The sequence below is a fragment of the Enhydra lutris genome, unplaced genomic scaffold (genome assembly GCF_002288905.1).
Source record: "Enhydra lutris kenyoni isolate GAN:26980312 unplaced genomic scaffold, ASM228890v2 scaffoldscaffold3, whole genome shotgun sequence".
Taxonomy (NCBI): domain Eukaryota; kingdom Metazoa; phylum Chordata; class Mammalia; order Carnivora; family Mustelidae; genus Enhydra; species Enhydra lutris.
In genome coordinates, this window is record NW_019154087.1 from 38954199 (window position 1) to 38970638 (window position 16440).

A 16440-nucleotide genomic window follows, 5' to 3' on the forward strand; every position below is an offset into this window, starting at 1 on the left:
AAAAAAAAAGAAACAATTAAAAAAAGAAAACCAATAAAGAAAAAAATATAAAAAGGAAATATATTAGATAAACTAGTTAAAAAACGTTAAAAAAGAAAAGGGTAAAAGTTAAAAAAATTTAGCAGAAGAAGAAAAATAAATTGAAAAAAAAAAAAAAAAGAAAAAAAATTAAATTAACTGCAAGGCTAAAGAATCATGGGGGGAAAGCCATGAGTTCCGTGCTTTGCTTTCTCCTCCTTTGGAATTACGCTGCTCTCCTTGGTATTGAAACTGTACTCCTTGGTAGGTGAACTTGGTCCTGGCTGGGCTTCTTGTTGATCTTCTCGGGGAGGGGCCTGTTGTAGTGAATCTCGAGTGTCTTTGCCCCAGGCGGAGTTGCACCGCCCTTACCCGGGGCTGGGCTGAGTAGTCTGCTCAGGTTTGCTTTCAGGAGCTTTTGTTCCCTGAGCGCTTTCCGTAGAGTTCCGGAGGGCGGGAATGAAGATGGTGGCCTCCCGGTCTCTGGCCCGGAGGAGCCGAGAGCCCGGGGCCCCACTCCTCAGTGAGCCCTCAGAGAACAGCGCCGATTTACTCCCGTCACCCTGCCTCCGGCCGCGCTCTGAGCTGACCGAGCCTGTGACCGGTTCAAGGTAACCCCGAGCTTAGAGCTTACTCCTCGGCTCTGTCTCTGTAGCCGGCTTCCCAGTTCTAATACCTGTAAGCTCTGCGACACTCAGACACCCCTGATCCTCTGTGACCCTGCGGGACCTGAGGCCACGCTGACCCTGCGTGGGCTTCACCCCGGTTAAGCCTCTGGAGCGATGTCCCTCAGCGGAACAGACTTTTAAAAGTCCCGATTTTGTGCTCCGTTGCTCCGCCGCTTGCCGGGAGCCGGCCCCTCCCCCCGCGGTCTATCTTCCCGTCGCTTTGGATTCACTTCTCCGCCCGTCCTACCTTTCAGAAAGTGGTTGATTTTCTCTTTCTAGAGTTGCTGTTCTTCTTCTCTTTGATCTCCCGTTGGATTTGTAGGTGTTTACAATCTTTAGATAAGCTATCTAGCTGATCTCCCACTACCTGAAGTAGTCTCAGCCTGCTACTTCTCCGCCATCTTGACTCGCCTCCAGATTTAGTAATGATTCTTAAGTAAATCACACATGAATAAAACATTAGACTTTTTATATTTAGTTTGGCTAATAGTCCAAAAGTAAGTTTGTCTAAATATTAATCTCCTTAAGAAAACTATTTACTTTCAAACAAAATTTTATTTGTAATTCATTAATATTTTAGTTTAGGTACCTTTATATAGTCCATGTTTTTCAAAATTCTACATAATATTTAACTTGGATAGAAGTATTAGTTTTATAAAAGAATCATGTAAAAATGTATTTAGAACTGGGACACCTTCATGGCTCAGTCAGTTAATCATCTGCCTTTGGCTCAGGTCCTGATGGGATGGAGCCCAATGTAGGGCTCCCAGCTCCTAAGGGAGACTGTTTCTCCCTCTGCCTGCCTCTCCCCCTGCTTGTACACTCTTTCTCTCTCTCTGGCAAATAAACTTAAAAAATAAATAAGGAAATAAAACATTTTTAAAACAAATTTTGAAAGGCAATCACACAATGCTCAGATCATGGGGAATTTCTAATATTCTGATACTTTGACTTTCCGGTTAATTTAGGTTTTAAGAATAAACTTTTTTTTTACATACCAACTTTTGCAATTAAAGTCTTTTGTCAGACATCATTAATTTGCCTTTTATCATGGGCAGTGTATGGTAAATGTAATTGAGTTTTTGATGATAGAGGATTATACAGTGCTCAGAATCACAAATTATTGTGTATATATAATATTTTCAGTGCAAAATTTAGGAGAATAAGCTGAATGTGTCCCCATTCCATAGAGTTTGAACAATTTAGTCCAACCTATTTTTTAAATTTTAAAGCTAATGATAGTATATTTTTAAGAGGCACATTGATTTAGAAATGTAGAACATATTATACATACAATATATATTTATATATTTATAAGTAATAAATCTTAAAGTTATTTAAATATAATAGTTTTTCATAAATTTGTTTTATTTTACCTAATTTTATTTTATTTTTTGTTTCTTTTCTTCACAATCTGACTCAGCCTATTTGGGAACATTGTAAACTGCTTCTATTCCAGTAGGTGTCAGGCTCTCCCAGTGTGCAGACCAGAAAGCCTCAGAAAAGGCTCGCTAACAGATGCTATGATGCTTAATTCTATACTTAACTCCAGTTATTCCTGTAAACTGACTCTTTTAGCATTTTGTCTTAAATAATAAATGTTTAAAATAATATTTTCATATTGAAAAAGCCAAAAGGAAATACAAAAATTTCTCATTTAATCACCTAGGATTATGTAAGCACTCATTAAATTCTAGCATGTGTAATACAGTATGTATTTATATATCCAGTAGTAATTTAGGGAGGAGAAATATCAAAGGAATGAAATAAAAGGAAATGATTAATGAGACAAAATTAAGACACAGAATATTGTCCACTGAGTGTTGGTTTTCACTGGCAGTAATCTGGTAGATGCATTTATTTCCCAAGGAAATTTAAGAACATACTCTTTAACATAATGGTGTGTTTCTCTTAAGAATTTTACAGCTTGTGAGAGTAATCCCCTTCAGATGCTATTAGGTTTGATAATAACTTTCAAAATACACATGACATAGATTGAATGTTTGTGTCCTCCCAAAATTTATATGTTGAAATCCAAATGCCCAATATAATAATATTGGGACTGGGGCCATTGGGAGACAGAAGTACCCACTTGATGGGATTAGTGCTCTTTTTTTTTTTTAAATTAAATTTAATTTTTTTTAAAGATTTTATTTATTTCTTTGACAGACAGAGATCACAAGGAGGCAGAGGCAGGCAGAGAGAGAAAGGGAAGCAGGCTCCCTGCTGAGCAGAGAGCCCGATGTGGGGCTTGATCCCAGGACCCCGGGATCATGACCTGAGCCGAAGGCAGAGGCTTTAACCCACTGAGCCACCCAAGCGCCCCTATTTTTTTTTTTTTAAGATTTTATTTATTTATTTGTTATAGGGAGAGAAACAAAGAAGGCACAAGCAGGGGAGGTGGCAGGCAGAGGGAGAAGCAGGCTCCCTGCTGAGCAGGGAGCCTGATGTGGGACTCAATTCCAGGACCCTGGGATCATGACCTGAACTAAAGGCAGACACTTAACTGAGCCACCCAGGCATCTCTGGGATTAGTGCTCTTATTAAAGAGGTCTTAGAGAGATTCTCTCATACCTTCTTTCATGTTTGAAATCTGGAAACCCAGAAAAGGGTTCTCCTCTGCCCATGCTAATCTTAGACATCCAGTTTTCAAAACTGTGAGAAGTAAATTTCTGTTGTTTATAATCCAGTCGGTGTTATTTTGGTATAGCAGTCTCAAGGAACTGGGACAATATATAAATTTAGTTGATCAGATTTTTCACACCTAAAACCTACTCATAATTCACAGAAATAAGTAGAAAAATGCATATTATAATAGTAGAATTAATGTAATGGTTAGTTTTTGTAATTTTAAGTATTTTTTAATGTGCTCAAAATTTTTACTTAAAGTGATCTAGTGAAAGATTTAGAGAACTTGCCATTTTAAACATTATTTTAGAAGTCATAATTCATTTAAAGTAAGCTACCTATTTGTACACAAAACAAGTTATGTAGCTTATAGAAAAAGAGTAAATAAATGAAGTTCTAAAAGAAAGTCATTAAACTAAGCAAATAAGATGGTCGTCTTGATTGGTCTTCAAATTTTATTTCATTTCTGGCATGTTTCATTAATATTTTACCATATTTATGACAATTATGTATTCAAAATAAAATAAAAAACAAAAAAGTAGAAAACTCACTAGCCCTGGTTTCTGTTCTATTCTCTCCTCCCTTTCATTAAAACAAACCAACCAACCAACTACAAAAGCAAACAAATAAATAAAAACAAACAAAAAGTTCTCCTTAGCCAAGTGTCAATATTTTCATATTTTCCAGCTTTATATCTGTAGTCTTGATCTCTTCTCTGAACTCCAAATCCACCCAATAAAACAAAACTAAAAGCAACCTATAGAATGGGTGAAGATATTTGCAAACAACATATCTGATAAAGGGCTAATGTCCAAAATCTATAAAGAATTTACCAAATTTGGGCACCTGGGTGGCTCAGTTGGCTAAGCAACTGCTTTTGGCTCAGGTCATGATCCTGGAGTCCCAGGATCGAGTCCCACGAGTCTGCTTCTCCCGTTGACCTCTCTCCTCTCATGCTCTCTCTCTCCCTCTCAAATAAATAAATAAAATCTTTAAAAAAAAAGAATTTACCAAATTCAACACCCCAAAAATAAATAACCCAGTTAAGAAAGGAGCAGAAGACATGAACAGACATTTTTCCAAAGAAGACATAAAAATGGCAAACAGACATATGAAAAGATGCTCAACATCACTCATCATCAAGGAAATACAAATTAAACCACAAAGAGATACCACCTCACACCTGTCAGAATGGTTAAAATGAACAACACAGGAAATGGCAGATATTGGCGAGGATGTGGAGAAAGGGGAAACCTCTTACATTGTTGGTGGGAATGCAAACTGGTGTAGCCACTGTGGAAAACAATATGGAGATTCCTTGAAAACTTTAGAACTTCCTTCTGACCCAGCAATTGCACTACTAGGCATTTACCAAAGGAAACAAAAATATTGATTTGAAGGGATACATGCACCCCAATATGTGTAGCAGCATTATCAATAATAGCCAAACTATGTAAAGAACCCAAGTGTCCACCATGTGATGAATGGATAAAAAAGTGGTATATATATACAATGAAACATTACTCAGCCATCAAAAGAATGAAATCTTGTCATTTTCAACAACACGGATGGAGCCACAATGTATTGTGCTGAGTGAAATAAGTGAGTAAGAGAAAGACAAACACTGTATGATTTCACTCATATATAGAATGTAAGAAACAAAACAGATGAACATAGGGGAAGGAAAAAAGAGAGAGAGAGAGAGGGAAGCAAACCATAAGAGACTCTTAACTATAAAGAAACCTGAGGGTTGCCAGAAGGGAGGTGGGGGGTAGATTGACTATGTCCATGGTGGGTATTAAGGAGGCCACTAGTGATGAACACTGGGTGTTATATGTAAGTGATGAATCACTAAATCCTACTCTTAAAACAAACAAACAAACAAAAAAAAGAAAGGCAAGGTTCTAATTTTCATGGGATGTATGTTTTATCGCAGAAAGACTGAAAAGACACAGCTGTCTCCATAAATAAACTTAATAATTTCACATCAGTGCCATGAAGAAAAAATATGGGTGATACAAGAAGAATGGCAAATTTACACCAGTTAATCAGAGTTTTCATTGACGAGGGACATTAAAGATGAAGACACATGAGGGAAAGAATTCTCTCTCTTTCTGTACACTGAAAGAAAAGCATTCTAGCAAGAGCAAACAGGAAGTTTCCTTGAGATGCATGTAAACTGGACAAGTTCAGTACCAAGAGAGGTCAGTGTGGCCAGAGGAAAAGAAGCTGAATGAACTTGGGAGTGTGATGAAGATGAGATCATAGAGAAAGTCAGGAGTCATATCAAGCAAGACCCTATGGGCCAGGGTGAGGATTTAGGATTTTATTCTAAATGAAAAGAAAAGCTACTGAGAGATTTTTAGCATGTGAGCAAAATGTTAAATTCCACAAATTTTAAGACAACATCTCTGAAGTCAAGAATATATTTTAAAATCAATGACATTTTTCAGTCACTCTTGTCAAACAGTAGTTACTGCCCATTGCCTTAGAGACCCCTTAACCAGTTTCATTTATATTTTCATTTTAAGTCGCAAAAGGGTGACATGTGTATATGTATATAATACATATATATACATATATATGTATATATATAATATATACATATATATAAAATAATCTCTAAGAGATAAGTAAGTCTAAAAATTCTAAGAAATAATGTCATACTTTTCTTTCTTATAGTATATGAAATAATGTGTCACAAAAGTTGAAGTCTTATATCAAATGAAATTCATTAATATGATTTAAAAGTTTTGGGACGCCTGGGTGGCTCAGTTGGTTAAGTAGCTGCCTTCGGCTCAGGTCATGATCCTAGCGTCCTGGGATCGAGTCCCACATCGGGCTCCTTGCTCAGCGGGAGCCTGCTTCTCCCTCTGCCTCTGCCTGCCATTCTGTCTGCCTGTGCTTGCTCTCTCTCCCTCTCTGACAAATAAAAAAAAAAAAAAAAAAAAAAAAAGTTTTAATACCTTACATTTACACAATGATATATATCAAATTTATTTTTTTAAAAAAAGCTGAAAGGATCTCTCACTTGTATGGAACATGAATTACAAGAGGCAAGAGTGGTAACATGTGGACAAGCTAGGAGTCTGGTGGTAGATAATGGTGCCTAGAAGAGGATGGTGTAGTGAGGGTAGAGAGGGATTTGAGATATACTGGAAGGAGTACCAAGAAGAAGTCTTGATATATTAGATAAAAGTTAGGAGGGGAAAAAAAATGTCATGGATATATCAAGGGTTTCTTGTTAGGGAGCTAGACATTAACTGAGATGATGAAGATTCACATAGGTGTGTACAGGGTTGGGATTGTGGGAGAAGTTAATTAGGCAATTGATATCTATACCTCATTTAACCTAGTATCTTCTCAAGGAAGGTCTACCCACCTTCAAGGTAGGTCATTCACTCTGTCACATACTCTCATAAGCGTCATTCAGAATGTTTACCACCATTTGGTTTCAATATCAGCCTTTGTGATTTACTGTTTTTCCTCCTCATGTCCTTCCCATTGGAATAGAGACTCCATGAGGGCAGAAGAGGTGGCCGTTTTGTTCACTATTTTACCCTCAAAATGAACACAATGCTGGGGCAGATTAGGTCCTCCACAAATAATTTTCCAATGCATAAATAGGTTAATTCTGAGGTCTTTTTAAAATTCTGCCTATTTCAGAGTCCTTTCACTGATCAACAAACACTCTACCAGATAGTAAACCACAGCTCTGGGGTAGCCAAGAGTTTCTGCAGCACTAAGACCAAGAGAGTACAAAGATGAGACAGGAATATGCCAGCAAAATTCTATAGACAGAGGATTCCTTTTACATAGAATCACTATAAAATTTCAAGAGCAGTAAGGAAAAATGAAACAAAACAAAACAAGCCCAACAAGGAAAACCTAAAATGAATCATCTAGATTTTATCATAGAGAAACAAGAATATTTCTTTGGGAAAGATTCTTCTTTATATTCAAATATTAATCTATAAATTTTACATTCAGCTTGTTAAATATTTATTGTGTACCTATTATAACCCAGAGACCTTGTTAGCATTCAAATATGTCTGTATAAGAAAGGAGATCACAAAGGTCACTGTAATTATAATACACTATTGTAAGTACAGTGATAAAAGAATTCAGGGAAAGCTCTATGAAAGTTAGAAGGGGCACCTCGCAGCCTGAGAAGGCTTTCTGGAGCTATTATTATTGGGTGTAAAGGAAGAGGATGATGGGAAAAGGACATGTTAGCCAGAGGGATGAACTGGAAACAAAGACAGGTTTAATAGCGTATTGTGGACCATAGACCTACAAATTTTACCGGCCAGAACGTCAAAGACAAGGCTGGGGAGGTAGGCACAAGACAGATCAAAGATGGCATTGTATGGTTAACTGCGTAAGGATCTGAGCTTTGTTCTGGAAGCAAAGAATAGCCTTTGAGGGCTCATAAGCAGGGACATAAACTAGTCACTCTCATTTACCCACTTGGGAGAACAGATCACATTTGCTGAAGGAGTATAACGTAGGGGTTGAAAGCTACATCTCTGAAGCCTGCCAGCTGGGTTTGAATCTCCGCCCTGAGATTTACTTTTAAGTGACCTTAGTTAAATTACTTAATTTCTCTGAAAGAAATAATAACAGAATCTTCTTCATGAAGTTATAGTAGTGATCAAATGATTGAAGAAAAATATATGTGTATTTTCTTTGGAAAATCCATGGGATGACGTTGTTTGGCAGGTTACACCTTTAACATCTTTTTTCCTCCTAACACATACTGAGTTTTTAGAAATCTGGCAGATATGTTATTGTTCAGTTTTTATAAGACATATCCCTGCAGGCAGAATCATTCTTACTTTAAAAATTCTATGTGTCCTTAGAAACTAGAATAGTGTTAGGCACATAATAAAACAACTAGCATTTATCTAAAAGCGAGTATTTCAGCGCCCGGCTAGCTCAGTCAGTAGAGCATGAGACTCTTAAAAGCGATCTAATTATGAAATAATACTATATAAAATGTGACATTTTAATGTGAATTTTCCTGCTTGTTTTCACTATATTTCATATTCTATTGAAAAATCTCTTGATGACAGCATCTTTAAAAAGTTCGTAATGATTTTCAATGAGTACTAGGAGTTCTATATAATTGGTTTAAAAAATAAAATCATACAGTCTAATAAAATATGACTAAAAGAAATGATCATGTAAGTGACATGACATTTGCTATCATCATTTAATAGACCACATTCTGTTGTTCCTCAATGTGAAAAAGTTTAATTTATATGTTAAAATGTCTGTTATAGGCATAGTTTACCCAACCTAAGTTGAACCTAAGCTGTAACATTAGTTTTATAGTACAATGCTATTGTTCTAAATTCCACTAAGTAAATAAATATTTAGTTAGAATCAGATTTACTTATATATTTTTAAAAATTCCATAACCTTTGAAATATAGTGAAATAATGGGATTTACATAATAAAGAATACATAGATATGAATCTACTGGCTTATATTCTTCCCAGTGTCTCCTCATCTTATCAATATCAATACCAATATCTGATATTGTTATCAGCATCAATAACACTGGTACTCTTATCAGTATCAATAACTGCTTTGACAGGATGCCTTTCACAGAGCAGGTGTAAGCTACTATCATTGCCTTAAACTATGTTATTTAGTTAGTAAGATGTTTAATTCAACTAAGATCCCAAGGCATTATTTGATGTCTTGAAATTATTTTGTCATAGGTAAAAGGTATTTGAAAGTTTAGTTTCATAACACTAAACTACTAGCATTCCAAACAGATTGCTCTGAACATTAAACAAATAAAAACAGTGGTGTGCAGTTTTCACAGCTATTTTGTTTGTTTGTTTATTTTAGTATTTTGGGGGCCCTTTGGAAAGTCTTCCTTAACAGTACTTTTAAAAGTTTTTTTATTTTTTTACTTCAACAATTCACATAGACTTTGCTTGAATTTTAAATCAAAATCCATTTGAAAAATGGGCTTTTCTACTCATCACATTCATGATAATGGCATAACTCAATATAAGAGTACTAGTAAAATATGTTTCTTAGCACCTGTTCTATGAGAAGCATGCATCTAAGTATGTTCGATTAATACGAACCTTGCAGGATCGCTCTGTGAACTTGGTATTTTTATCTGTACCTCCATACCATATCTGTATTTTTACATAGGAAAAAAGGCCGTATCAGGGAAGACCATTAACTTGCTCAAAGTCACCAACCGAGACATTACTGGATCCGGGATTCCACCCCAGCTCTGCTTGGTTTGATCTTGAGAATTATACCTTCAACAGCACCAGGCTCTGTCAATTTTTAAATCTGTTCATGTCTCGCTGTATTGTCCTTTTTCTTTCATGTTGTGGGTGTCCTTCTGAGGCCCACCAACATACCCTTGAGTTGAATAAGCAACTAATAATCACTGTAGTATTACAGTGTTTGTTAGTGAGCATCTCAAGTAAAAGCCCCATTATAAAGGACTACGATCAGTTCAATTAAAACAAAACTGCTGCATTTTTTTGGTTCATCTTTTCTACATTAGAGAAAGTAATGCTTAATTACCTTATCTAACTCAAATGTGATCCAATTTCATCCTGAACATGAAAACATTTTCTGAGAGTGAGAAACTGTTAGCTTGCAATCTCACAGACTTTATAGTTAAGGAGAGGAAAAAAAAAGAAAAGAAAAGAAAAGAATCTTTCTTACTTTCCTCTAGTTGTTTCAAAACTTGATTTTTGGTAGTTGGTTTTCTGGCTTCCACTGCTGTCACCTCTGCTGAGGTATGTTTCCCGTGGGGACCGATTTCCCAGGTCGCCTGCAACTGTGTTGGGAGAGATGGCTTGTTGATTTGACTTTCTGGCAAAGCTCTGAAGAAATTTCATTGTAGAGTTGGAAAGGACCACTGACTCTGCTCTTGGGCTGAACTTGAGGCTAGGTTTGGTTGGGAGGGCAAGAGGCTGTAACTTCAGCGCTCCTTCTGTCTTCTCTGGGGGTGTGAGAGTTGGGTTTCCCACACCCTCGGGAGGTGTGCCTGTTTCTGAGGGAGGCAGTGTTGATTTTAGAAGACTCTCTTCAAAGGTTCTTGCCTCAGGAACTGTGGCTATCTCAGCTGACATGATCTGAGGGGTTGGCAGCATTTTATTTAGAGAAACCGCAGCAGAGGCCATGTTCTCCTGGGAGCTTGCATCCTCAGGGGTAGTCCAAGTATGCGTGGTGTTGATAAGCCCAAAGCCCCCATTCCATAAACTAGAAAGCAGAATAAATAGCTTTGCTCTCTTCATCTCAGTAGTTTGTAGCAAGAAAGCTCATGTGAAATTGGGAGATACAGTCCTTCTAGTCTTTGCAACAGCTGCTTCCACACTGACTCCGCTAAGACAGAGCTTTGCCAATTTGAGATGTGCAGAGGAAATAGGTTTCTGTGTTTTGTAGTGGACTCAGGAAGTTTGATTTCCTGTTTTTGTAGGTTTTGTGTGATCTGTGACCTCGGGTGGGATGGATCTATGGAGGTGGCGAAGGGTGTCTGACGAAGCTAAGGGTAAATGGCAAAACACAGGCAGTTATTATCAGGGAAATCCATGAGAAAAACATGAAGTAACTTTTCTTTCCTATGTCCACTCATGTTTCATTGGTTGCTGATTTGAAGAGAAATTTCACATTAATGATAGAGAGTATGGAATTTTGTTTGGATGAGCTGGATCAAGGAGTTTAACACTTTGTTCTACTACACAGGGAAAATGAGAAAAAGAAATTATGACGTTTCTTTTCCACTGTGCTCCATCCAGAGAATCACATTTTGTTCAAATGCTTATATGCATGCACAACAAACAAAAACTTATTGACAGAGTTCCTAACCTTTTACACATCACAGGCTGAATTATGAAAAAAAAAAAATAGATATCCCCCTATTTTTATAAATATACTTCTGCCAAAGCATTACTTGAAGTTAATCTCAGTGATGACAAGTAATACCAAAAAAGAGAAGTGAAAATTATTGAATTATATAGATATATACGGAACTTACTTTAAATTTTGCTGTTAGAACTTCTCAGAGCCAGTTTATGGAATGAATAGTAAGAATTTTGGATAATAACAGATGAAGAAAAATGAAGTCATGTGAAAATAGATTAAAATGGAATCATATATAAGGCTTTTGTACTTCTACTGTGGTGCAAAAGGATATTAGCTGTAGGTAATAGAGAACTAAATTGATTAAAGACTTTTTTATGGTTTTTTCCCTAGTAGAGATTCTTCATAGGATTTATGATTTCACTACTATAGCAAATCTCTGATTTTCAGGCTTCACTTAAGCTCTGTCATCTGTAAAAAAAATTCCGCAGCAGACTCTTTGGACATATAAATAACACATTATAACAGTTCATCCACTCTTTCATTCTTTCAGTAATTACCCAAACCCTCAGTCAGCTTCAGCTAGGTACTCTCTTAGGTGCTGAGATTACAAAGCAAGAATATTCCTGGCTCTCTACCTGCTTATGGTCTGTTATGTTATCTGAAGCTCAGATCTATGTGTAATTAATCTTTCTGCCAATTTTGTGCCAAGCATTAGGCTTTTGCTGAATATTCAGCCATAGAATTTTTTTCTTTCAGAATTGGATAACCAAAAAAAAGAAAAAATAGATAACCAGAAACCTCATGCCTGTTGCATTATATATTACTGTAGATACATACTCTTGTCCCTAATCCTGTATACAGAGCACCAGGATTTGAAACAAGGCCTACTTTTTCTCTGAACTACTAACTGCTTGGTCATAATACTTTTTTTCCTCCCTTTAATTTTTACCATTTATTTCTATGCTGTTGACAAATTAGAGATATATAATAAGAAGTTATTTAAACCAAGACACATATTAATCAGTAGCAACCCTAATTAATTTTAATACGAATTAAAAAGCATCTGCTTCTTGGATATATACCACAGAACAATCCAACAAACCTTGCATTAGTAAAAGAGTAAATAGGTCCAGCACAGACAATCCAGGCAGTAATTCATCACTAAAAAGAGCAATGAAACTGTATAATTTTCCCAACACAAACTTTTTTTTTTTTTTTTTTTTTTTTTACTACTAAGAAAAAGACATTACAGCATCTTTATCTGTAAAAGATGTGAAGAGCTAGCCTTGGCTTAGAGCAAACTAGTAATTCAGGAAAACCCAAGTAAAAATTTTCTATTTAGTGTAAAATTTTAAATCCATTTTCTTAGATTTAGTAAAAGCAGAGGAATAGGCTGCCTTGAAAGCTTAAGAAACAACCAGAATGATAGCACACGATTTTTTTTTTTTTTTTTTTTTGGCTTCCATGGTTTGTAAAATACATCTTAATCCTGTTCAGAACAAGTGAACTTTAGTGGTAAAGGGTCACTTATTGGATCTATAACTGGTAACAAATAGCTCTCAGATGGAAATAAAAACTGAACTGAGTTAAGCAATTCATTTTGCTCTTGCAAGGTATTGAATAATGACTTTTGGTTACCCTCTTCCTAGCTTACAAATGACCTTGTGATCAAAAGGCTAAAGGTTCTGTATCTCATTATCAGTCCACCAAGCCATCTTCCCATGTAACTCTCCAGAGAATCCCCAGAACATTTGGAGGTTTTAGATGTATAGATCACCCTGTAATTGGAGACATAAAATATCTGTTCTCCAGAAACTGTCAGAGGCCTAACGTCAAATTCTGCTTCCTCAGACTCACCAAACACAAATACTCACCAAATAACAATTAAGAAAAATAATATTTCTGGGATTATTGCCTAAAGATACTCAATCCATTCTTCTTCTTCTTCTTTTTTTTTAAAGATTTTATTTATTTATTTGACAGAGAGAGATCACAAGTAAGCAGAGAGGCAGGCAGAGAGAGAGAGGAGGAAGCAGGCTCCCCATTGAGCAGAGAACCCAATGTGGGGCTTGATCCCAGGACCCTGATATCATGACCTGAGCCGAAGGCAGAGGCTTTAACCCACTGAGCCACCCAGGCACCCCACTCAATCCATTCTTCTAACTGCTTTAAATACTATCTGTGGATTAAACTATATCATCAGAGTTTCATATACATGTATCCCATCGTTTTGCTATACCCCACATTGCCTGTTAGGTTGTTTTTAGTTTGTTTTACCCTATTGCCATTTATTAATTTTGGGTAATTTTAAAAGAAAGCAACTATGAAACTTATTATATTATGATATATGATATATAACATGATACATTATCATTATATTACATACTATCAGGAGGTTTTTTGGGTCATTTTTCATTTATCACAAATATAGCATTGAATACATATTGCAAATTGGGTTCTCTCTAAGTAATGAGATAATGTGTTCACTGTATTTTTCTTTTCTCCCTTATAATATGCATGAATCAATTTTCTAATCACTAGAAAAAATGTTTATTAAGTTGAAATAGAAATATAAATGAGTTAAAAGAGAATCTTAGATTAAGGATTTCATTGTTTGCAGATGATGGTATGTATTATTTAAAGCAATTTTTATGGCTGTAAGAATATTATCCTTTATAGAATGTTGGGGTATAGAATAACTTCTAATAGATTAATAGGATTTCTGATCGGCTTCATTCTTTTTTCATATGAGAAATTCTCATTTTTAAAAATAGTTTGAAATATTTATTTATTTATTTATTTATCAAAATATTTTATTTATTTATTCTGAAAGAGAGAGAGAGCATGAGCTAGATGGGAGGGCAAATGGTAAGGGAGAAGCAGACTCCCTGTTGAGCAGGGAGCTTGATGGATCCCAGGACCCTGGGATCATGACCTGGAGTCCCAGGACCCTGGATTCATGACATGAACCCAAAGCATATATGCTTAACAGAGTGAGCCACCTAGGTGCCCTAACCTCTTATAACCCTCTTCCATAAATTGTCACTGTCTAAAAAATAATCACAGAAAACAAAGTTCTAAGCCTTTTTCAATTTTATGTTGCTCGAAAATATTGAAAACCTTTTGAATATATATATATATATATCTATATAGATATAGATATATATATATACCAAGGCTATTGCAAGCATACAGTCAAAGGGCTGGGGGAGGGAAAGAAACAGATTTAAGGGAGATTTTCATGAGCCATAAAATGTGCTAGATAAGTTAAATTTGGCATATTATTTAGTTCTCCCAGTCATGGTGGATAAGTATTCTACTTTCATTTTTGCTGATAAAAAATTAAGTTTAAAGAAGTTAAATAATGTCCTAGAGTAACACAATGGTAATTGATAGAACAGATATTTATGTCCTATTCTGATTCTTTCCACATCTAAAAATATATCCCATAAAAGAAGTAGTAAATTTCTAAATTTATAGAAGTTTGAGGAAAATAATTGACAAGTTGTCTTAAATTCATTTTCTCAATGGTTTTTTTAACTTCTTTATTTTTTGCTTTTATCTCACAACTAAAACATATATTGAGATACACTAATAATTTAATGACTAAAATTAGAGTTTATGGAATTAGAGGGGAAAGTTTGTGTTTTTGTAAGTTTGCCTTTTGTCTAAACTTGCTTTTTTTTTTTTTTTTTTTCTCTTTGGTTGGGTGACTTTTTCAATTTCTGTACAGTACTGTAAGAGATGACATTGCTCTATTTTTGACAGCACAATAATATGCTTCTTCATTTGTAGAATGGAACCTCCAGGACAGCAGAAGACTGCGGCATTCCCAGCATCTAGAACAGTGCTTCACTGGCATTCAGTAAATATTTGCTAAATAAATGAATGAATGGATGAAACTGTGAATGTACTTCAGTAATAGCACCTATTAGAGGGTTAAAAAGGGGATCTATTTTTCCAATTTATAGCCACACAAAAGAAACAAAAAACAATCTAAATAAACACAATATACTTACTTTATGAATAAACTTCAAAAATCTCCTAAAATACCCCTTCAACCAGATTGCCTCTTGTCAATCTTCCCTAAAAAAAATTTCAAAAGCCCATTGTTTCTACCTCACCTGTTTTTAAAACGTGTTTTAAATAGGTTATTTTGAAACCAGGCCCGCACATGAGAATCAAAGCAAAGACTAAGAGCTGTGTAGTATAGGATAATGAGGCAGTCATAATGCCAGGAAAAAATCTAAGGTATGCAAATTAAAATTAAGAACAAAATTTAGGTCTTAGTGGGTTGGTAGGAAAGGAAATATGGAAGTAAAATGAATTATATTATTCTTAATATTAAGTGAGAGAAGTATATTATTAGTTTGTCAGGAAAGAAAACACAACATAGTTGGTCTTAATATCAAATTTTTAACTTTATAATTAAGAACATAAAGAATACATTGATAACACAAGACCAAATATCTTTCATAAGCAAAAGTCTATATTGATAGTTTGCAACATTATCTTAGTGCTTAATTTATATTTTCTAATTAAGGAAAACAGTACGCTTGAAATGAAATTAAGAATAATTTCTTTTGAAAATATAAAAAATAACAATATTTCATTTCCCAATTTGTGTCTAGCCATTGAGTAACTCTTCCTGAAAATATGGAACAGATACAATTTTTCCTTTTTCCTCCTGCTAAGTACATCTGAAAATCTGGGACAGTATATATCAAACAAACATAAGAAGACTCTGAAAGGTAGAGAAAAAACAGCCATACTGCAAGGAGGACCCAAGAAATACCACAGCATTGAGTTTCCTGAATTTTCTTTCTGTCTCATATCCCAGTGCTGGAGAACTTGGCAAACAGGGAACACAATGGCACAACAATAAAAGTTTCAAAAAAGGCCAAAAAGGAATAAAAAATGGCGAGCTCACAAAGACAGGAATCTAGTCAGACAATCGCTGCACTATCCCCACCAAAGCTACAGAAAACATGTGATCCCACCCCCACTTTGCAGCAAAGGCTGAATGGAGGACCTTAGACTTCCACTTTTGTAAGGTTGCAGCAAGTTGTCAGCCCCCATCCCTCCCCTGGCTGTCACAAAAAGGCCAATAGAGAAGCTAGAAATTTCACTATCAAGGGAGCTCCACCGAGTCACTGCTCTAACCGTCCAATGGCTGGGTAAAGGGAAGAGAACTAGAAAATAAAAATAGCCTTGAAGCATGTCAGGTCTTCACTGGCTACACTCCAATGGTCCCCAAAAGGCTGGAGAGGAGACA

General features: G+C 35.7%; 1 protein-coding gene across 2 annotated transcripts in view; it reads right to left on the reverse strand.

The window, feature by feature from the left end:
• Positions 1-10741, reverse strand: part of LOC111154534 (multimerin 1) — a 65152-nt gene extending 54411 nt beyond the window's left edge. The window contains exon 1 of one of the 2 annotated variants that reach the window (XM_022514199.1): positions 10023-10741. In XM_022514199.1, the coding sequence (XP_022369907.1) occupies positions 10023-10597 (575 nt within the window). In that variant the 5' untranslated portion in view covers positions 10598-10741. The remainder of the gene's footprint in view (positions 1-10022) is intronic. The other variant, XM_022514208.1, reaches the window with a different exon arrangement.
• Between the last annotated feature and the right edge of the window lie 5699 nt (positions 10742-16440).